This window comes from Mytilus edulis, chromosome 3 (assembly GCF_963676685.1).
Source record: "Mytilus edulis chromosome 3, xbMytEdul2.2, whole genome shotgun sequence".
NCBI classification, from domain to species: Eukaryota; Metazoa; Mollusca; class Bivalvia; order Mytilida; family Mytilidae; genus Mytilus; species Mytilus edulis.
Window position 1 is genome coordinate 99,779,431 of NC_092346.1, and position 25,639 is coordinate 99,805,069.

Below are 25,639 nucleotides of genomic sequence, written 5' to 3' on the forward strand. Positions count from 1 at the left end.
CCCTGAAAAGTGTATCTGTAGCTTGCGAGAAAGTAGCGACCCTGTATCACGAAAAAGCTTTGGGTATCGTATTATCTAAGAGATGTATGACGTTAACGGTTATTTGTTCTTTTGCTTTTCGACTTAAGTGTTTGAATATACCTTTGATATCTTTCATCTCTTTTTTCCCCCAAGTTTTAATTTTAGAAGTCAGAATAATCACGGAACTTTGAATTATTCTAACGGAAGACATATTTTCAACAGCAGAATGTAAAGTAACATCATAATGCTATTCTCTTTATGTTTTAGAAATATCCTATAAATGTATACAATTAATTAGTTATTAGCTGTAGCAAGATTTAGACTATTATATTTTTCAAACTAAAAAGTAGCAAGATTGAGACTAATATTACATTTTTCAAACAAAAAATCAAATCATTGGCGAATCGCCTAATCTTCCGCTTTACATACCCGGTGTACATAGTATAGATGAGGTGTGCAATAATTGACCGCCTGTCTTTGAATTTATAGCAACTTAAAAATATTTTGCTCTGGGCATTGGGTATATCTGTTACAGTGAATTTGTATAATCAGTAATTATGTAGAATCCCTGAAAATTTCAGGGATTTTCAGGGATTATGTAAAATCACTGGCTAGTTAAGGGATTATATATAATCACTAAAATTTTCAGGGATTATGTAGAATCACTAGAAAAAACGTCAGGGATTATACATAATAACTGAAATGAAGAAATAGTCTATTCATAAAGAAAATGAAACTAAGTCAATTAATTTATGCTATAAAATCACATTAAAAAAGCATTACACTGTATAAACATAAATTGTAAAATGTTAAGAACAAAATATCAAAATGATATCCCCAATTCTAAAAATGTTAGGCACAATATATTAAAATAAAATGCTTCATATCTGTTTTTACCGCAATATCCATATTTAAAAAAAAAAACTTTCCTTCACATATATTGAATCAGATATTATGACCCGCCCAAGAGAAATAAAGTGTTCAGTAAAAACATCTGTAGGTACCCCCCAAAAAGGGAATTAGCAACCTCAAACTGGTCCGGTCAAGATACCATGTCTTTTTTTTGCCAGGCGATATCCTTTTTCAGACTTTTGGTGAACAATTACCATTATATTTTTGGGGATTCCCTTTCCTTTTGTACCCTGTGGAATTGCTTCCGCTAACATTTTGTTCTAATTGTCATTCCTTAAATTTTCTTTACATTTAGATGTGTAAATTCTACATAATCCCTGATTATACAAATTCACTGTAACATATCTACTTTTCAAATCAAAATTTGATTTTTAACGAGTGTCGATAATTCTTTTGACCGACAGCGATACTCTAAGGGTAAAAGGCGTTCAATTTCATAATACGATTGTGTTATTGATTTACCTGTAATTAACACCAGATACAAATATCATCACAATAAGGAAAACATCATATATATCAGGTCTTAGAAACAAAAGCTCCAGTGAATAGTTATATTGGGATGATTACATAAAACTGTCAAACTGTATTGTGAGCTTAACAATGTTTATTAATGTAATATGTAGCATACTTATGTTTTTTTCTACTGTACATGGAAGGACTATCACAATATGTACTATAATGTTGAACGGCGGAAGACTACCTTACGAGTACAGAAAAAGTGGACCAGCTGCTGACATTGCATTAGAAGAAATTAAATCTTTATATTCGGAATTATTTGAAGTGAATTTTATTTTTAAAGATGCTGGTTCGGAATGTTCAGAGAACGGATTTGGTGCCATTGCAGCCGAGGTTTATTACAGCAATACAGTTGATGTATTTATTGGTCCAGGTTGGTTTTTCTTTTGTATTAAAACCTCCAAAATTGTATCCGAAATCCAAAAACAGATTTAAATCAAAAATAGATTTACAGAAACAAAACTGATAATGCTTACTAAGATATATCATAAAATAAGAAGAAATATAAGAAATAAGTATGGTTATCTTCTTTCAATTGCAGCGAGATCGGCCAGAAATGAGTACTTGTACTGACTTACAATTCGTCAAAAACGGTTTGAAAATCATTTTGCAGAAGTCTTAGTCCCCTTGAATGGACGAGTCTATATCGGATAAAACTCAAATCAAAGTTACATTGTAAATAGTACTCAGACTGTTATATACAAATAATTATAGTTACCTCATGAATAAGAAATGGACAAATTGAATGGCAATACATTATTTTATTATCAAATATTCCATAGGATACTTTTATAAAATTTCGTAGGTAAATTTTTATTTTGGAATTGCAACTTTTTAAACCTAAATAGTAATTTCTTACTTAACGAGTTTATTAAAGCCCTATATAGACCTCAATTACAACTGCACAATATCGTTGTATTGTTTATATTTGACGTGTTTAATCTGTCAGTAATCGTGAAATTGACTTGCGGTCATAAAACTTTCGAGCACGATTTTTGTACTCAGACTCAAGAATCAACCAATCAAAATGCTGGATTTCATGTTTCGAGCATGATTGTTGTGCTCCGAACACTGATCAAAGTTTTATGACTTCAACCCTGAACCATATGAAAAAAGTAAGTAAATATCTTTCATAGTTTAACAACTTGTTGCACAACTTAATCAAACAGACCCTAGATGTATAAGGACTTTTAGATGGATTTGATTTTGTAGTTTACTGCCCTACGTGACATGTAAATGCAAAAATAATTGATGTTCTCTGTTCAGCCAGTAATTAATAAATCTGTTTTTTTTTAATAAAAAAACTATGCATGTAAACATGGTAAACTTCAATGAATACAATCGTCTTGAAACGGCCTAAATGTAACATCTTCGGAATTAACGCTTATAAACGTGTAAAGATGATATATTTTGACAAGATTGACCACTAGTTTATGTTAGAATAAATTTGAATTACAAGGTATAAAATAAAAACAAAAACATTTTAATTTAAGTCATCAGTTACTGTCATTCCCTTTGCACGTCTAAATTAAGCACAAACCCCTTTAAAAAATCTAGGTACTTTCTTATTTCCATAATTACTGCACATAATCGTATAAAATAGACATTTTAATATAATAGTAGAAACGACCCATAGAAAAAAATAGATAAACAAATAGACGTTAGTATTCAGTTATGTAATGGTTTGCAAAGAATAAACAAATAGACGTTAGTATTCAGTTATGTAATGGTTTGCAAAGAATAAACAAATAGACGTTAGTATTCAGTTATGTAATGGTTTGCAAAGAATACTTAGTTTGCATTATTATCGAATGATTTTTATACGCCCGTAAAAATTTGACGGGACGTATTATGGTATACAAATGTCCGGTGTCCGTCCGTCTGTCTGTCCGTCCGTCTGTCTGTCCGTCCGTCCGTCTGTCCGGCGTAAACATGTCGCACTGTAACTTGAGAACGACTTATCCAAATTTCATGAAACTTTATATAGTTGTTTCTTATGATGGTCAAATGATCTGTATACTTTTTGGTGAAAATAAGATTTAAACTTTTTGAGTTACAGCACTTTACAACTAAAACAGGGGTGTGTTTTTTTTCACATGTCGCACTGTATCTCAAAAACGATTCTTGATTATGACTTAAAACTTTGAACACTCCTTAGTTATATTAATCTCAATATCTGTATACTTTTTGATGATGATTCAAAATTTCATTTTTGAGTTATTGAGTATTTTTAAAAAAGGGGGAGGTTTTTTTTACATGTCGCGCCATATCTCAAAAACTATTTATGATTATTGCTTAAAACTTTACACATGTCTTTGTTATATTAATCTCAATATCTGTATACTTTTTGGTGATGATTCAAAATTTCATTTTTGAGTTATTAGTATTTTGTAAAAAAAAGGGGGAGTTTTTTTTTACATGTTGTGCCGTATCTCGAAAACGGTTTATGATTATTGCTTAAAACTTTACACACTTCTTTGTTCTATTAATCTAAAGATCTGTATACTTTTTGGTGATTATTCAAAATTTTATTTTTGAGTTATTGAGTATTTTGTAAAACAGGGGAGGGTTTTTTTCATGTCGCGCCGTATCTCAAAAATAAGTTATGATTATTGCTTAAAACTTTACACACTTCTTTGATATATTAATCTAAAGATCTGTATACTTTTTGGTTTTGATTCAAAATTTTTTTTTGGTAATATTTAGTTTTTGTAAAAAAAAAAAGACAGGGTTGGGGGTTTCACATGTCCCGCCGTGTCTCTAAAACAATATATGGTTATTGCTTAAAACTTTCTCATAAACTATTTATGATTCTAACATGACGTCCTTCAAACGCTTTGAGTACACACCCGTGGTAAAATATGAATAGATTGCCAGTGCTGTTCCGATTGTACTCCCACGTCATATGCTTTTTTATGAATGAGATACCCGACGTCATAGAACAATGACGTTAGAATGTAAGCATTTTACGGGAAAATACACGCTTGTGAATCCGAAAATCATCACAAGGAAACATACACAAATGATGCTAAAATGTGGCAAAAGCCCTTTATTGTACATCATATAAGACATATAAATAAATTATCATTCAAATTCATCCAAAACTGTCTAAATACATTATTTTAAATAGTTTAAGCATGTCACTAATGCAGTTTGCTCCGTTCTTTTACGCTAGTTTATTAGTGCGTTTATTTATGGGAACGGCAAATATTTGCCTACACCTAGAGCGCTTCGATTCAAAAGAATTGCCGTATGTGTCCTATCAGAATCGAAATAATTCATGGGGGCTTGAATATATCTAGATTTTACCACGGGTTGTCCCTTTATGCCGATATTTTACCCCTCGCTATCGCTCAGGGGTAAAATATTTGTCATAAAGGGCCAACCCGTGGTAAAATCACGATATATTCAAGCCCCCATGAATTATTTCTTAATTATTGCATAAGACTTCCACATAAGACGTCGGGCGTATCATGCGCTCATGGCGCAGCGGTTTATTAAAAATGGAAATATACATTAATACAGCATTTTACAATATTTTGTATTTGTGTGGTGTTTAAAACATAGAATAATATTCTATACAGATGATTGATTTATTTTTTCTAAACGACCAGTAGCAAATATTTCAAGCATGAACATGACGAAAACACATACATTTTGAATACAACAAAAAGGTCTTGCAATAAGTTGTTGACTATGCGGTTGGAAGAGAAACTTAATTTAGTTTAAACATATTTATTTATAGTGTATTAGGAAACAAGATTTTGTAACTTTAATATATTAATCCCTTTCCTCTTTGCGGGTGCGAGTGCTGCCTTGTAGTGGCGTCAACTTGCTTTATTTCGAAATCTATAAGGGTGTCTTTTGCGTGCAAGAGATATGACTCTCTTTTAAAACATTTGTGTTAGTAGTCCGATGCGCTAACCACTACACCACGGCTCTCCATTACACCACTCGAAACTTGGATTTGACAATGGAAAATGAGGGTTTATTGGATAAGGACAGAAACTAGCCATGAAGCAGCTGGTCACTTTCGCACCCCTAAAGATTTGGTGCAAGAGTTGTTGATGTACAGAGAGCGTCAATGCATGACATATCGTGTGACCTATATACTCTTTAGTCTGCTTACGATATTGTATTTTCCAATGATATCATTTAATGTATCTTATTTAGGTTAAATATTTTTAATTCGCTTTAGATACTATTAAAATTCTATGAAACTGTAGTGTTTATAGTACTTGAAATTTTTTGTATGGTATTTTACACTTCCGATCGCCTGGGTGGTCTGGTGGGAGCGTGTTCGACTGAATTGCGGGATGTCGTTCATTCTAATACCGGTCGGGTCAAACAAAGACGGTTAAACTGTTTTTGCTGTTTCAACGGTAAGCACACGGCGTTAATTGGTAAGAGCAAATAATGGTAGGCTCAGAGTCTGAAATATTTCCGGGTTGAGAACTTTGATTCTGCGAACAGTTATCTTATGAACCTACACGTTAACAAAGCAGGCTTAGTGCGTTGATCTAGTTTAAAGCGGGGTAAATATTCGTATTGCAATTTCATGTTCACGTCCTGAATATGTATGGTTAATATTCATAAATACATTTTCATGTCCGCCTCCTGAATATGCATGGTTACATTTACATGTTTATGTGCTGAATATGCATAATTTGCCGCTGGACGTTAAATAGCCATTCATTATCATCATTAATCAAACCGATTATATTCAGTGAAGTCTTATTCTAGTATTAGTTTTATAACACCTGCTTTGATTTCCACTGATCGAGATTAAAGAGGCAACGGTGATATTTTTATCACACAAAATGTTCTTTTGCCGGTTGTGATATCTTTAACGGTAAATATTAAATTAACAGTTACTCCTTACGTTTTAGTCATGAAGACGTTTTGAGCCTGATATTAGATAGATATATTTCTTATATAAAGACTTCTGTTAACTCTTTTTGTTTGTCTGTGTCGTTAGGTTGCTGTCTCATATATAATATCCCAAATCTTCTTTATTTCTTTATAACCAAAGAAAGTAAATGAAATAACAACAATATGTTGTTATTGTCTAGGAGACAATGATATCTATAAAATTCCAATAAAATCAAATGACTATTTTGATACAAATATGGTCGGAAAATTAATAATATAACAATTATAGCCTATTCACAGGATATATCGACCTAAAATAGTATATAGACCTCGGACTTCGTCCTCAGTCAATATACTTCTATCATGGTCAATATATCCTTTTATCGCACCGCGGGTAAATTATTACGTGTTGATTGGTTAAACGCCGTCACGTGGTGACCCCCTATGAGATTGTAGGGGGTTAGTAAATTTCATAAGGAGTTCGTGATGCGTTGATGGTGACGTCATCTATTAATGTTGCTGTGTTTCCTTGTTTATTTTTTCAGAAAAAGTCCAGCGTGCGATAAACTCGTTATACGGTTAACTACTGACCCCTACGAAACCATAGAGGGTGAATAAAATCCATAGGGGATTCGGCCTCCGGCCTCACCTATGGATTTTACTAACCCTCTATAGATCCGTAGGGGGACAGTAGCGAACCATATAACTTATAGTATCGACCTCATACAAAGGCTATAATTGTATAATAAAAACGCAGCTACTTCCGGTCGAAATGGAGATGTCGTTTATCCGATGCCTCGTGCAGCAAGGGTTTCAGGCTCTCTTCACGTCCAAACAATTTTTAAATTATTTACTCTCTCGAAATGTAAGATATTTGTTCAATGATTTAAATTAGGATTTGTGGACGTATTTTTCCTTTTGACAGAAATGCATATTTTTTTGTTTTAAAAGTTAAACCTAAGCTGTTAAATAAGTATCCTTTAAATATATACATTAAAAAATTTGTATATCTCATATTTATCAAAATTAATGTTCATTAACTTAGAAAAAAACGTAATTTTTCGCAGTAATTTATCATATTTAAAAAATGATATTGGTACAAATGATCTTCATACGTTATCAAACCAAATGTCATTTTAAAGAAGAGGGGTCCATGAAAATCAGTTTGAATGATACAAATCAGCCGAAAATGCCTCTTTTCCCGATATGTAACAGTTTGACGTCGCTAAAATAATATTATACGTTAGCAACTTATCAACGTCTTTACCTCCCCTGTAATTCACCTTTTCAGAATCTAAAGGACTATGGGGTAATCCCATAGATTATTTGGATGGATTTCAATTGTTAAGAACGTTTTAAACCAATCAAAACGTATTGGTGTACGCTTTTTGGAATATTACCCAGAATGCATTAGATTCTGATACGGCGAATCGTATAGCATGCCCTTTTTCGTCTTTTGGAAAACGCGATCCATTTTCCTATTTTCCTTGTTGTGTAAATACAAGTGTTGCTCAAAATTATAAATGCAGCGTGAGGTCAATCCAATATGATTGTTCATTTTAAATCATAAATGTTCAGGCACATTTTTTTTTGTACTGAAAGGGATACAAAGCTGTAATTTTGATAACCTGTAATCTTATAATTCAATCAGGTGTTCCAATTAAAATTTCTAAAGAACTTTTGATTGGTATAGTATTCAGAGCAGAAAACTATTCATCACGATATAAAATCTCTGCATTTTAGCATACAATGTTGAATTGAGGATGTAGCTTAATTTGTTTGCTAATTTTAGGTTTTGGAGCTTAGATTTATTACAAAACGATTTAATTCAATAAATTATTTAATAAAATTTTCATTTTTCAACTGAAATAAGTGATGCCTCTAAACTAAATTTCCCCTGGGACATTTCATCATATTTTTTTCTAAATATCTATGCATATTTTAGATAGAAGCAGCCATGCAAACCAAATTGAATACTGGATTACAAGTTATGGTCTATCGGTCGCCCAGTTATCATTCGAAATTTATATTTTAGCATTGGTACACTTGAAAATTCGAAACAAAGTTACCGTTTTATTAAGTTGTTTATCATATCAATATAAAAATGTAAAGTCACCATCATAAACCTATTATGTTTAGATAAAATCGAATAGTCCTTTTTTGTTTCAATTTACCAAAAATATATTCATTGGTTTGTTCATATTAAGGATCACAAAAAAAATTTACAATAAGTACAGATCTGAGATTACTTTCAGTTAATTCAAAGCCAATAACAACTGATAAATAAAAATCATGTATCTAAAACTAAATTATCAGTAACAGACCCAGCATCAAATCGATTTAAACGTCTTCAACAGTCAGAGAAACACATGATCTTGTGCAATTACAAAATACAGGTATCGACAGATTGTGAGTGTGCATATGTATATTCCAATATCAACAAGTGTGGACACAGATGAGTGTGGATAGTATGTATGGATGTTTGACAGTGTCTTATGACAAAATGAGTTCTATGTTTTTTCTATATGGTGTTATTAACTATGTTGCACGATGACAACCAATCTGAGCATTATGAGTGTTATTTATTAAATTTTTTATGCCCCCACCTACAATAGTAGATAGGCATTATGTTTTCTGGTCTGTGGGTCCGTTCGTTCGTTTGTCCCGCTTTAAGTTAAAGTTTTTGGTCAAGGTAGTTTTTGATGAAGCTGAAGTCCAATCAACTCGAAACTCAGTACACATGTTCATTATGATATGATCTTTCTAATTTTAAAGCCAAATTAGACTTTTGACCCTAATTTCACGGTCCATTGAACATAGAAAATGGAAGTGGGAGTTTCAGGTTAAAGTTTTTGGTCAAAGTAGTTTTTGATGAAGCTGAATTCCAATCAACTTGAAACTTACTACACTTGTTGCATATGATATGATCTTTCTAATTTCAAAACTCATAACTGCTCCAAAAGTAATCTGATAGAATTTCAAGCATTTTAAGCCAATATTATCAACATCTACTAATGAGTCTTAATATGTCTACATATCTAAAAAGTCATAGTATTCAAAAGGTAATGCAAAATTATTCCTTTTCATTTTTTTTGTTATATGGATACACATTTGAGTGATACATGTACCAATACAATATATGTTGTGGTATGAAAGTGCAGTAATTAGCATTTACTGTAACTATGTTAATTCACACAAATTGAAAAATAAACAAATGAATGGACCAGATGCTCCGCAGAGCCCAGCTTTATACGACTGCAGAGGTCGAAGCCTGAACAGTTGGGGCTAGTATTGACACAACATTCAAGCTGGAAACAGCTCTGAGTTTGAATTGTGATTAAATAGATGACACAGCTTAGGTTTCTGACACAGAATGAATGTGGTCTAATGAACTTAAATATTTGTTTTGCTTTTGTGTTAGGAGCAATTCACTATGCTGCTGAATATTAATCCTTTCAAACAAAAATATCTAAAGAAATTTTCTTTTTAATTTCTGAAATGAGAAACATTTAGAGGAGACAAACCAATTTACGACCCCAAATTTTTTGTGGTTGTATAAAAATGTTGAACATGTGCAATGAAGTATAGTTTTAGAAATCGATTAGGGAGCTACCATTTGATTTTTATGGGGGGGGGGGGGGGGGGGGGCTAGGATGAAAAATTTTGTCCTGCCTTTTTTTTTAGTTGTAATCTCTGTCCTGCCTTTTTATTTTTCAGTCTATTCGGTCCTGCCTCTTTTTTTCTTAGCTTATCCTGACTTTTTTACAACAATTGTCATCCTGCCTTTTTTTTTTTGCCAAGTTACTCATCCTGCCTTTTTTTTTTACTCAAAATCCTGTCCTGCCTTTTTTTTCAAATTTCATCCTAGCTCCCCCCATTAAAATCAAATGGTAGCTCCCTTAGACTGGATAGGCCTTATAATTTTTTCCCTCCTAATTGAAGGACCGTTTACACTCAGGGCCGAGTCATCAGCAGGCAATACAGATGTATTAAAACAACCTAGCATCAAATTGCTAGTAGTGGGAGTAGCATTGTCCGGTAAATTTGTTCCCACTTTTTTTTTATAAAATGTATGGTTCAAATCAAAATAGAATGCTTTTATCTCCTGAATACTTACATTGTACATAGAGATGATACTACTTTGACAAATCCTTGTCCATTAGAGTTGTCTGTCAAATCTTAATTTCACAAAGAATGAATTACATAACAATGAACTGAGCTCAAAGCAAAGTACTTTAATAATACACTTAGACAAAGAGCTAAATCCAGTGATATACTTTGTACTACAGGTCCTTCATGACCATCCATCCACCCAAACCATATCTCAATAACATTCCATACTACATGATTGGATTCAGAAGTCCTGAAAAAGACATGACTTTTTTTATCTTGTTTTAAGTATATATGCACAGGTTAAACCTTTATTGTGGATATAATCATTCAGTATCTAGCAACTATCAATTTGCTTCATGCACATATTGATATAGGTTGATTGCTCCTCTGTTGGAAATTAGAACACACTGAATAAGATTCCATATTTACAACCAATGAAAATCAAATATCCCTCTAATAGACTTACCATTGAAATCGTTTTCTAAAATGGTAGTTATGTGGAACCTAGAACTAAAAAAATTGAAACAATATATCTTAAATATTTCAAATGCATGTACATTTAATAATTCTCCAAAATTCACTTTATTTTTCCTTTTTTGGTTTTCTGTTGGAGACTGTATATTGACCTCTATGTAGCATTTTCAACTTATAAAAGGGGGGATACATTTCCATAGAATTAAACTTTTCTGAAAGAATTGATTCCATTTATTTTCAATAAACAATAAATATTGAAGTCTATAACAGGCATCTAGGAACAGGCTCAACATTATTTCTAAACATGTATTAATATATACCAAAATGTGGACAAACCTACATTAAATATTCTACTTCAACGACTTTAATTAGTGGAGTAGATCAAATTAAAAAGTCACAATGGTTAAAAACTCCAATGGCAGTCTTTCCTGCTAAAATCTTGATGTGTAGAATGTGATATACCATTTTTGGGTCTATATACTGTCCTTTAAATTTAGGTCATTTTGACATGGCAAAATATGAAAAAAAAATGTAAACTATGGTCTGGAAAGCACACAGTTTGTGATATTTTAAAGTATCTTTACTAAGAAAACCTGCAAATCTCAGTGGCAGATCCAGAACTTTTCAAAAAGGTGTGTGGGCTCTGAAGGACCAGAGGGTTGCCCACTCCCATCAAGCTTCAATGATTTCTTACATATATGTCATAAGCTAAATTTCCCCCACCCCCTTGGTCTGTCTATGCATCTGTTTATCGTTCTGCGAAATAGTACTAATACTAATTTTTCCCCTCCCTTACCTGGCCCTAGACAGTTGCTTACCTTTGTAAACATTTTATAATTATAGTCAGGTATATATTGATTGAGAGTAACTTACATAGTAGTTAATGGGACTCTTTTTCACACGGTTCTGTGAAATATAATACGGCAAATATATACCCGTACATACTATCCGCATAACACAGAAATCTGATAGATTTTCACTCCTCTGGGAAAAATCAACCTGTGAAATGAAATACCATGCCTGGAAAAAATTACCGGGACAAATTATCCTCAGGATAAAATATCACAGAGGACGAAATAAACCGTTACATTACATGAGAAGCCGGTTTGGTTACAAATAATTATGTCACGTGAAGGCGCACTGATGTCACAATTTGCATTAATTTTGCAATACACTACAGTTCACTCATACAGAACCCATTATCATGCAAACATGCAACGTGAATGTGATTGGTTATCAAATAATACAGAATTTATGCACGTACAGTTAATATAGAAGAAATTAGTTCATCAAATGTGAGTTCGTGATCTTGTGGTTAAGACCGATGGCTACAGTGCTGAAAGTCCTGAGTTAGATTCTCACTTGGGGTGCTAAAAATATCAGTACATTTTCACCCTCTCACACACATCTTTGTTAATGTTCCGGGATTGTTGAAAACTTGCATATTCATCAATATTTGATTTTGTGGTTTTAACAATCCAGACAGACAAATAGCAATAAGGTGTTTAGGAAAACATGACCTAAAACCTCCTTCATATATGACAAAAATACATGGGAACTCATATTGAATGGTCAAATGTGTTCAATATGAAAATTGAAATTAAGATGGTAAAATCAAATATTAGCCGTTACTGTAAATGGACTTAAAGTATGACTTTTCAGCAAATTTAAAGGGAAATGACACGGAAGGGGCCAAATAGTGTTCAAGGGGAGCAAATGCTATTTAAATTAGTATACAGGTTTTAAATATAGAGGGAAGTTGAGTCATCTTTTTGGGTGAAGTTAAATACTGACTAGTGTGTGGTTCTCATTGGGTCTAAGCGTGACCAATATTGACAATTTTTCGCAAGCGTGAAACGTGAAAGTCAAATTATTGTGTCATGAAAACGGGAAATGAGGTCTGTCGTGAAAACGGGAAATGGGGTTCTGCAGGACCCCGGAAATGACAAAAAAATGAAAATTGCTCATGTACATAGTGTAAGCGGGATATGGGAATCTGACAAAACAGTTAGTGGGATCTGGGATCAGAACACCACCACCCCCCCCCCCCCCAATGAGACCCCCCTTATGTAGATTTACCTTCTAATTCTATATAAAAAAAACACAACTAAGAACTACGTTTAATTCACTTTGACTACTGATATGCAAACCTAGAAATATTTCATAAAATAGTGATTGAAAGATTCATAACACTTTGAAAGGATAATTCAGACACGTGTTACGCGGGGAGCATGTTTTAAATTTGTTTACAAATAATAATGTCACGTGATCGCGCACTGACCTCAAGTTGCATCGCCCTTACAATTCACTAATACATGACCATTTTCATGCAAACATGCAACGTGAATGTGATTGGTTATCATATAATACAGAAATAATGCATGCACAGTTTAAGAAGAAATTAGTTCAATAAATCGATGCGATTTTCACTTTTGACACGAATAGGTCGGGTTGACATTACTGTCATGGGAGATAATATTGAGATAAATGGGATAAAACGGACCGTCAAAAAGGTCTAGAGGAGCACATCAGTAGAACCTTAACATTAATAAGTAATACTTACCAAAATTTCTCTAATTAAAGAACTATATAACTGAAATTTCACAAAGATAACGGTAAACATTTTGTTGATGGTGATGATGCTATTATCGATCCGTTGAATTCAGGGTCAACGGAATTTTTTGCGTTGCGTTTAAATCATTGAGGCCATCTATTTTTATTGCGGGTTCCACATATATAAATCGGAATTAAAGAAAAAATGGAATGTTGTTAGCAGAATCAAAACAGAAATGATGAACATTGCAACATTTTCAGCAAAATATAAATAGGATGGAGGATCTGTGTATTCACATTATTTGTAAAACTCTCCTTATTCATGTGAAGCGTGTGCTTTACATCGAGGCTTGCTATGCTTATCATTGACGCCACAGTACTTCAACCAATCAGACAATGTTTATTTTGGGCATTTGACTTTTTTTAACTCAGATTTTGGAATATTTTAATCGAAATTATAGAAAAATGGAATGTTGTTAGTACATATAAAATAGAAAATGATGAATACTTTTAGCTAAAGATAATTTGGATGGGGGTTCTGTGTATTCACATTATTTGCACAACTCTCCTTACTGATGCCATATTTTGGAATTTCCGTGACCTAAATGGTTCGCGAAAATTAATATTTTTATATATAGTATAGTAATTATTCATGACGAGATGCATGGTGGGTCGACATGGTATTCATGACGAGATGCATGGTGGGTCGACCTGGCACAAATGTTAACAATTTTAGAGTGACACTTGAATAAGATGGAGCTTTGGCTATCGACAAAACATATGCAATAAAGAAGCCAGACAATAGACAATACTTTATTATAAACCTCAGACACATTGGTGTACAAGAGGACATCATATATACAAGTATACACATGTTTATGCTCAATATATTTAAACTAAACAGAATAATGCCATGCATGCATGCATGGTAACATATAGCAAAATGTCAATTTACACATAACCATAATATTCAACTAAAACAGACAAACATAAATCATAAGTATCGTGTAAGTATTTTTAAAAATATTGCTAAGTTTTGGTAAAGTTCTACATGACCGAATGTTAAAAGCTGTATTAATTAATTTGTACTCCGTTGGATTTGCAGTATAATATTGTGGTATATATTTATTTCTAAGCAGTTTTATTTCCTGTTTTTGGAAGGATAATAAGGATGTTCTTATCCCAAGCATAAAAACTTAGCCGTATTTGACACAACCTTTTTCAACTTTTGATCTTCAGTGCTGTACAACTTTGTACTTTTTTTCGCTTTCGATCTTTTATATCTGGGCGTCACTGGTGAGTCTTGTGTGGACGAGGCGCGTTTTTGGCGTATTAAATTTTAAACCTGATGCTTTTTGTTATTCATTAATCATGTGTTTCTTTGTCTAATACGTTTTCCTATTTATTTGTATTGTAGTCCTGTAATATTATGTTGTCATTTCTATGTTATATTTAACATTGCCATTAAAGTGCGAGGTCTGGCATGCCACAAAACCAGGTTCAACCCACTATTTTTTCCTTTAAAAATGTCCGGTACCAAGTCAGGAATATTGCCATTGTTATATTATAGTTCGTTTCTGTGTGTGTTACAATTTAAGGTTGCGTCGTTTGTTTTCTCTTATTTTTTTAGTGTAAATTGACATTGCGATAAGACGTGTCACGGTACTTGTCTATCCCAAATTCATGTATTTGGTTTTGATGTTATATTTGTTATTCTCGTGGGATTTTGTCTGATGCTTGGTCCGTTTCTGTGTGTGTTAGTTACATTGTAGTGTTTTGTCGTTGTTCTCCTCTTATATTTATGCGTTTCCCTCAGTTTTAGTTTGTTACCCCGAATTTTCTTTGGTCCATGGATTTATGAGTTTGAACAGCGGTATACTACTGTTGCCTTTATTTGACATTTAAAAAGATAATGAAATTCATCTCCTATACTATTTCCACAGAGATGACAAATTCATGCATTTTTTGGTATTCCAGACCATCTTCCAGTTTCTACAGGAAATTTTAAATTTGAACATCTGAATTTTGCTATATAAATCCTGTCACACAGCTTCAACTTTATTAAATAGGTTTCCAAACGAAATTCCTGTTTGTAATCTGAATAAAATTAACCTCTTGAAGAGTTATTCATTTGTGAAAACCAATGTTGGATAAATTGATCATTCGGTTTTTGTGAAATGATGTTCTTTAAACACAGTTTATCCAATGGAAGTTTATCTTGCCAAATAAAACTAATTCCATTTTCGTCAAATATGGATTTAACGTACGTAATCCATTTAAATTTTGTGGGGGTATTGAAAATGTAATTTGAGCATTAATTTATACATAATTGAAGATAACTTGTTATTCTCCAATAATAAACTATTCTAAAACAACACCATTTTACGTTTAACAATAGTTTCCAAAGGGAATCTTCCGAGTTCCCCATACACCATATAATTTGGTGTACTGCTTCTTAATTTCAAAATGTTTTTTGCAAATTGAAGGTGTATTTTTTCTATGCTATCTTTACTTTCAAATCACCATACCTCTGACGCATATAATAAAACAGGACTAACTAATGAGTCAAAAAGTTTTAGCTGCAAATCGACGGGAATACATATATTTCTTATTTTTCGGTATAAAGCATACAAGGACTTCTGTGCTTGATCATGAAGTTTTTTTTCGTGCAGTACAAAAGCTACCGTTGTAATTGAAAAGTATCCCAAGGTAGCAGTAGGAATCAACTATTTCAATGTTTTCTCCATATATCATAAAATTCGGATTTCTTTTTACTTTCTTTTTACTAAAAATCACTGCTTTAGTTTTGCTTGTGTTAATCTTAAGTTTCCATTTTTTACAATATTCTTCAAAACATACAAGGACTTTTTGTAATCCTTCTGCACTTTCAGACAATAGCACAGTATCATCTGCGTACAATATAAGAAACAATTTAACATACATTTGTAATGATTCCAAGCACATACTTGAAATATCATCGAGACTTTTGATATTATTTTCAACAAAATAACTTTCTAGATCATTTAGGAACAACGAAAATAAAAAGGTGATAAATTTTCACCTTGTTTTACTCCTATGTCAGATATAAAAAATTCGGAAAATTCATTTCCTTTCTTGACACATGTTTTTATATTTTGGTACATATTATATATCACATTAAATATTTTACCTTTAATGTTTGATTTTTGCATTTTTTGCCACAATCCAGATCTCCTTACAGTGTCAAAAGCGCTTTTAAAGTCTATAAAAGTGCAAAATAGCTTTTTACCAAATGAAAAATATATAGTAATATATATAGTACAATACAAATATATTATCAACAGTAGAGAAACCTCTACGAAAACCTGCTTGTGACTTTGAAATCAGGTCTACATGATCTGCATAATTATTTAACCTGTAATTCAACATAGCAGAAAATGTTTTACTAAAGCATGAATTCAATGTGATTCCTCTGTACATTTCGGGATCAATTCTTGATCCTTTATTTTTAGATATAGTAATCATAATTCCATTAGACCAACTGTCTGGGACAATTCCAGTATCTAAAATTAGATTGAATAGCTTAACGTAAATTGGCATTAAATCGCCAATTGTATTCTTTATATATTCATTTAAAATTTCATCACTGCCTGAAGCTTTGCCATTTTTTTAAATTCGAAACAACCTTTTTAATTTCATCTTCGGTTACTGGACAATTTAAAAATAACTCAACATCATCTGATAAAGTATCAAAGTCAAAATCTTGTTCGAGGCCATTTTCTGGCTCGACATTTTCATTTAGGATTTTAAAATGATCATACAATGCTTTTAGAGTTATATCGTCATGGTCATCCTTTTTTTTTGCTATCATTTAGATTATTAAGGATTTTCCATAGAGCTTTTGTATCCTTTTTAGAAATGTTACGTAACTCATCAGCAGCCTTCTGTTGATAGTTTGCAAAAGCTTTATTTAATGTTATTTTATGTTCTTTACTAGCTTGTCTCATTTTATGTCTGTTTTCAGCATTTAAAAAAAAACTATATCTCTTTCGAGCTTTATGAAAACAATTTCTACTCATCGAGCATTTTCTATTAAACCAAGGTTTAGATTTTTCATGTTTATAAAAATGTTTATGTTTTTTTGTTTTCCCAAAAGTTTCTGCCGCTGCATTTTTTTTTTTTTTTGCTGATATCTAATACTATATTGTTATGTCATTTTGAGTTGCATCATTATTTACGGACAATTCGTCCAGTTTATTCATAAAACAGTGGCCAAAATACCTTCGGGATCATTGTGAATTCGATCTACGTATTCAGATTTATGTTCACTTTTCCACCTGACAAAAGTTTTATCATTTCTTTTGTCGGTAACAATTTAATCTGATTTACTTAATGTTGCCTGAAGTCTAAAATGCATAAATGCATGCCATCAGAATATAAAGGTATAAAATCATCAATTTCAAAATAAAAAATCATAGGGAAGAGCATTGATGAAATAATTAAATAATCAACAACACTTGAATCGTTACATGTTTTCTCCCCAATATCTTTATCTGATCCAACTCTTGAATTAGCAATATATAAATTATTTTTTCTGCACAACTCTAACAATCTATGACCATACTTATTAGGTCTACATGTACACTGAGACACTCTTTGTAAGGTGATTTTGTTTCGAGTCAGATTCTCATAATCATATAAATACTCTAATATATCAGCATCACAATCTAAATCAAACATACTAACAACTGACTCATCAGGTATAATATAATCGGGTAAAGACCCAGTTTTTGAGTTAAAATCGCCAACTAGGGCAACATAACAATTTTCAGTGTTTGATAGGATATTCAATTCATTTTCCAATTCTTCAAAAGCTTCTATAGTAGAATACTTAGAATTTTCAGGTGGTACATAAACACAGTCAAAATTACATCTGAATTAAGTGACAGAATTGATTTCGAAATTTGAAACCATAAAACAAATTGACTCTCAGTATTATAGAATTTCAACTTTTTTTCTAAACTCTTTCTATAAATAACAACTATTCCACCTGATGCTTTTTTAAAATTTTTTCTATTTTTTGTGACATAAATATAATCGTCTGGTAAGTTTAAATGATTAAAATCAGTTAACATCGTTTCAACAAAAATACAGATATCATGTTCAAGCAAAATGTCAACGAAATCAGGAGACAATAGTCTTTTCTTAAGTCCACAAACATTTAAGAAACAAATATTTAAATTACCATTGTTAAATGTATATTTCTTATTATTACTATTTGACTTCTTTTGAGGTTGTCCTCTTGCACCATTTCCCTATCTGCCAGAATTCGGTGGAGCGTTCGCGTGTGGTGGACCAGGAGACGGTCCCTGTCGCTGTCTTTTGCTAGGTGGTGTATCACTACAATAAGAGCCTTTTGGGCTAGTGTCATGGTTTGTTGATGAAGAGCCGGTATGCTCTGTTCTAGAATCCTCCATTAGCGTGTCCGGAATGTAGAGCTGATTGTCTATATATAGTCTATCACGCACAATAGAGGCTTGTCTATTTTGCTGTTTCGCCTGTTTTAACACGGGATAAAGTTCCTTCCGCTTTTGTTCGATTTCTTGCGGAAATTGTTCCCGTATTCCATACGGTCTACCTTTAAGTTTGGTAGCATTTCCTAAAACATATTCCAGATCGCGATGATATAAGAATCTTGCAACTATTGGTGCTCTTCTGTTGTTCCCCTTTGTTCTGAATCGATGGACATTGCCGAATTCGATCTTGTAGTCGATCCCCAGCTCATTGTACAAAAAAAATAGCAAAAGCTCTTCCGTGTCTTCACCAGGAACTCTATGCAAGCCCGTGAATATCAGATTGTTTTTCATTGACCTGCATTGCAAGTCAAGAATGGCTGCCTTTAGGGACTCAATTTCATTTGATGCTATGACTGGTGGAACACTCGGATGGTCGATAGTGTTCTCTTCAAGTTTCTTAATTCTTGTATCGTGATTGTTAATATTGCGTCTGTTAGTTTTTACTTGTCCAGTTACCTGATCAAAAAGATTACTAACACCTTGGCAGCTAGTCTCGCAGTCTGACAGCTTTTTGTTGAAATCGTTGGCCTGGTTTTCTAATTCCTTACCCTAGCTGACACCGTTAAGAAATCTTGTTTCAAATCATCAAGGCGCTTCTCCATACTTGTTTCCATTCGTCTCATTGTAGAGTCGATACCCGTAATTTTTTCTAAAATCATGTTCAGCAATGTGCCGGAGTTCAGGTTTACATCATTGGAAGCGTCAACGATTCTTCGGCTCTCCTTTATTAACCTCGACGTATCGCTCATCGACATTCTTAATATGATTGGTTGGTCTTATAAGTGAAATAGTTTACAGCTGATTTTACTATAGTCCAAAGTCCACTTTCATTCAAAGTCTATAGAACAGTTTTCAATATATATACACTGTTTATCCCCCAGGGTATGCAGGACAGGTCTCAGTGAAAATAATAATTTCTTTGTTATCAAAAAACTTCTAATATGGGTTCTAGATCTCCGAAATTCAGACAATAAGCGTAAAAACTATAATATTCACAATTGTCGAAATCTTCCTCCAAAATCTCCAGTATAACTATCCAAAATCCATATTTTTGTTGAGAGAGTAACAACACTTCATTTTCTTTCTTATCACATGACAGTAGTATCATAGATTTAAGTTGAACTTTTACCATCCCCTTTATGTCCACGGTAGACGAATGCCAGAACTAAACGAAAGTAACAGGCAATAACGGCCACAATAAGTAAGCGAGCTATTCACTTGTTTTATAAATAAATTTTTATTGCAGCCAAAATTGCACGGTTTCGGACATGTTCGGATTTCCACTTAATTACTCTCTGATTTTTAAGGCTTATGTGGACCCAAAGCCTAAAATGGTAGCGTTTTTACAACAAATATAAAAAAGAAGATGTGGTATGATGGCCAATGAGACAATTCTTCACAAGAGACCAAATGACACGGAAATTTACTGCTATAGATCACCATACGGCCTCCAACAATGAACAAAGCCCATATCGTGGTTTCTCGTTTGAATTATTTTGCTATGTCGAGGCCTTTTATAGATGACTACACTGTAAGAGTTTTACTTATTGTTGAAGCCCGATCGATGAACAATAATTGCTCATACCCACGCCCATCGGACCCTGGTTTTTTTTTTTTTAAATTATGTAATCTTGTCACATTTCCACATTTGTATAACACAATGTCAGTTTATGGTTCATTATGTTGTGGTTCAGAAATCTCTATTTGTTCACCATCAGTTGTACATGTGTTTATGTCATCAGTATATATGTTGAGCTCCATTTTTGCTAAATCGAACAAATGTTCTTCGCTGTCAATTTTAGCTATGAGTTCATGAGGTAGTGAGGAGGATGTTATCCCATCTCTTGCCTCTACCTCAAATATAGCTTGATAAGGAGCTCTGCTTATGCCTGACTGGTGACTGGTGTTTTTCTCAGTAGGCCAGTTATTACAAAAGTTATCTCGCATCGATAATTTAGTTTTTTTTTTAATTTTCTGAAATTAATCACTGAATCTGTAAAATAAATCTTAGTTATTTCAGTGATATATGATTCGAATTGGAAAATATATGTTACGAGTGATTTATTAATCTACTCTAACTGTGTCCGTTATAAAGATAAAAACATTAATCTTTAAGCTTATCATCTTCTGATGTGTCTCTTTAACAAGATGTAGGACTCTTTTCTTACGCAAGCCTGACTATCAAAGTAGAACTGTATAACAAATAATAACATTTTGCGTCTCAAAGCAAACATTTCGTATTTTTCTATAATGATGTTTTTTTTCCTAATTAATTCGGCTTACTATATATATAGAATTGATTTACTTTTTAAAACACGATAATTGAAACACGGTCCTATCAAAAGGAAAATATAAAATACAGCATAAAAGAATGTATGTCATTGTAAAAAACTCAACAAATGTTTTAACAAGATGATAAATTTATATAATTGCAAATAATGTTAAGAGTAACCGGAGATAAAAGCGGATAACACGTTTGTAATAAATGCTAATTAGAAATATGGTTTATGCAATTTAAAATAGCAAATATGACTTCCGAAGGCCTACACAAGTCAGTAGTTAATTACTTTAATTGTGTAAACCAACATAAGAAAACTGCTACAGGAAAAACATAAAATTTGTCAGTTAAATTACTGACATAAAATGTAACTTAAAAACAAAACATTCTCTCATATTAATACAAAATAAAGGTTTGACCATTTTATAACATCAGCTCCTATTAATACAAAATAAAGGTTTGACCATTTTATAACATCAGCTCATATTAATACCAAATAAAGGTTTGACCATTTTATAACATCAGTTCATATTAATACAAAATAAAGGTTTGACCATACATCAGCTCATATTAATACAAAATAAAGGTTTGACCATTTTATAACATCAGCTCATATTAATACAAAATAAAGGTTTGACCATTTTATAACATCAGCTCATATTAATACAAAATAAAGGTTTGACCATTCTATAAAATCAGCTCATATTAATACAAAATAAAGGTTTGACCATTTTATAACATCAGCTCATATTAATACAAAATAAAGGTTTGACCATTTTATAACATCAGCTCATATTAATACAAAATAAAGGTTTGACCATTTTATAACATCAGCTCATATTAATACAAAATAAAGGTTAGACCATTTTATAACATCAGCTCATATTAATACAAAATAAAGGTTTGACCATTTTATAACATTAGCTGATATTAATACAAAATAAAGGTTTGACCATTTTATAACATCAGCTCATATTAATACAAAATAAAGGCTTGACCATTTTATAACATCAGCTCATATTAATACAAAATAAAGGTTTGACCATTTTATAACATCAGCTCATATTAATACAAAATAAAGGTTTGACCATTTTATAACATCAGCTCATATTAATACAAAATAAAGATTTGACCATTTTATAACATCAGCTCATATTAATACAAAATAAAGGTTTGACCCTTTTATAACATCAGCTCATATTAATGCAAAATAAAGGTTTGACCATTTTATAACATCAGCTCATATTAATACAAAATAAAGGTTTGACCATTTTATAACATCAGCTCATATTAATACAAAATAAAGGTTTGACCATTTTATAACATCAGCTCATATTAATACAAAATAAAGGTTTGACCATTTTATAACATCAGCTCATATTAATACAAAATAAAGGTTTGACCATTTTATAACATCAGCTCATATTAATACAAAATAAAGGTTTGACCATTTTATAATGGTTACTATCGTTGTTGTGTTTTGTAGTCTTCCAGTCCGTTTGTATCTTCCGCCCCCCTATGGTGATAGAAACACGACGAATCGGACTTTATAATATATATATTATTTCGTTAATAAACTCATCATAGATACCAGGATTGAAATTTCATATTTACGCCAGACGCGCGTTTCATCTACAAAAGACTCATCAGTAAAAAGACGACTGCCATGATATTTTGAATTGTTTATCTTGGCGTAAAAAAAAATATCCAGCGTTAAGCCAAATAAATTTTAAATCCGTCTTTAAAAGGCAGACATCAACTCATTATTTGTATAAAAAGTAAATTATATGTATATAAATAAGGCTTTCAAGCTAGCATATTTACCATTTCAGTCTTTAGTTTTGAACGGTGTGTTTTGTATACTGTTGTTTGTCTTTTTGGTCTTGGCGTTGTCGTTAATTTTGACTGCCATGGCTTTGCAAAGTTTTGAGGTCTAAGCAGTATCGTACATGTTTTATCTTTCGAAATGCAAGTCCGATGAATAATTAGTGTGGTTGTTATTGTTATCCATTAATAGTATTAGAATGCAAAAAAGTAAAATCACAAAAATACTGAACTTCGAGGAAAATTCAAAACAGAAAGTCCTTAATCAAATAGCAAAATCAAAAGCTCTAACACATCAAACAGATTGATAACAACTGTCATTTCCCTGACTTGGTACAAGTAGATGTATAGAATCGCAAAATCAAAAGCTCTAACACATCAAACAGATTGATAACAACTGTCATTTCACTGACTTGGTACAGGTAGATTTATAGAATCGCAAAATCAAAAGCTCTAACACATCAAACAGATTGGTAACAACTGTCATTTCCCAGACTTAGTACAGGTAGATTTATAGAATCGCAAAATGAAAAGCTCTAACACATAAAACAGGTTGAAAACAACTGTCATTTCCCAGACTTGGTACAGGTAGATTTTTAGAATCGCAAAATCAAAAGCTCAAACACATCAAACAGATTGATAACAACTGTCATTTCCCTGACTTGGTACAGGTTGATTTATAGAATCGCAAAATCAAAAGCTCTAACACATCAAACAGATTGATAACAACTGTCATTTCCCTGACTTGGTACAGGTAGATTTATAGAATCGCAAAATCAAAAGCTCTAACACATCAAACAGATTGATAACAACTGTCATTTCCCAGACTTAGTTCAGGTAGATTTATAGAATCGCAAAATCACAAGCTCAAACACATCAAACAGATTGATAACAACTGTCATTTCCCAGACTTGGTACAGGTAGATTTTTAGAATCGCAAAATCAAAAGCTCAAACACATCAAACAGATTGATAACAACTGTCATTTCCCTGACTTGGTACAGGTTGATTTATAGAATCGCAAAATCAAAAGCTCTAACACATCAAACAGATTGATAACAACTGTCATTTCCCTGACTTGGTACAGGTAGATTTATAGAATCGCAAAATCAAAAGCTCTAACACATCAAACAGATTGGTAACAACTGTCATTTCCCAGACTTAGTACAGGTAGATTTATAGAATCGCAAAATGAAAAGCTCTAACACATAAAACAGGTTGAAAACAACTGTCATTTCCCAGACTTGGTACAGGTAGATTTTTAGAATCGCAAAATCAAAAGCTCAAACACATCAAACAGATTGATAACAACTGTCATTTCCCTGACTTGGTACAGGTTGATTTATAGAATCGCAAAATCAAAAGCTCTAACACATCAAACAGATTGATAACAACTGTCATTTCCCTGACTTGGTACAGGTAGATTTATAGAATCGCAAAATCAAAAGCTCTAACACATCAAACAGATTGATAACAACTGTCATTTCCCAGACTTAGTTCAGGTAGATTTATAGAATCGCAAAATCACAAGCTCAAACACATCAAACAGATTGATAACAACTGTCATTTCCCAGACTTGGTACAGGTAGATTTATAGAATCGCAAAATCAAAAGCTCAAACACATCAAACAGATTGATAACAACTGTCATTTCCATGACTTGGTACAGGGTGATTTAAAGAATCGCAAAATCAAAAGCTCTAACACATCTAACGAAAGGAAATCAGCTGTCATATTCCTGATTTGGTATATGAGTTTTTTATGTAGAAAATGGAGTAAAAGGTGAACATTCAATTTGATTTATTATGAACAACAGCAAATTAAACTTTAATGTTTCGAATAAGCATGTGTTTTACATATATATAAAAGAACAGTTTAATGGTCGCATTTCAATATGCTGGTATAAATGTGGAACAAATTTCATTTGATTCTTCACAAAACGATGATATTGGAGTTGTCCTTAAACAGACAAGCCTTAGATCTAGAGGTATATGTTATTATATTCATTTGAATGTATGATATTCGTAGAAACTGAACTTTTACCAATAAGCCGATGTCCCATTCTAAAATGTACATGTTGTTTAAATTCCTTCATCTTATTTAATGCTGCATATTTCATCTCAAAAACAAATAGCAAATCTCTAGGCTGCTACCTTGACAAAGTTTGAAATAGGAAAGAACTTGTTTCTGAATTAATTATAAAAAAAGAAATGTTTGTTTATATTTATAAAAGGCAAACACCGACATAAACTGTCACAACCTTTGGAAATTTAGAGTTGTGCCAGTTCACATCGCAAATAACTATTTTTATTAGGCATATCTTTGTAATCTTTGCGCCGTGTTTGGAAATTTTAAAATTGTACCAGCGTCTGTGGTGTTCGCTTAAATTGTATGAATTTCAAGATTTTGATAGTTTCTCAGTTTGAATATATTGACATGATTCATTTGACATCGTGCTATTATTGAAGAAGGATATCTGTTATCCGAAATATCTAATATTTGTTCATTTTATAGTTATTTAAT

The 25,639-nt window shown here is 32.2% G+C and overlaps 1 protein-coding gene across 3 annotated transcripts in view; it reads left to right on the forward strand.

The window, feature by feature from the left end:
- The first annotated feature begins 1,443 nt into the window (after positions 1 to 1,443).
- Positions 1,444 to 25,639, forward strand: part of LOC139517979 (atrial natriuretic peptide receptor 1-like) — a 51,531-nt gene continuing 27,335 nt past the window's right edge. For 2 of the 3 annotated variants that reach the window (XM_071309553.1, XM_071309555.1), the window contains exon 1: positions 1,444 to 1,822. In XM_071309553.1, coding sequence (XP_071165654.1) covers positions 1,534 to 1,822 — 289 coding nt within the window. In that variant the 5' untranslated portion in view covers positions 1,444 to 1,533. Of the gene's footprint in view, positions 1,823 to 2,473; positions 2,565 to 25,639 lie in introns of those variants that run through there. The other variant, XM_071309556.1, reaches the window with a different exon arrangement.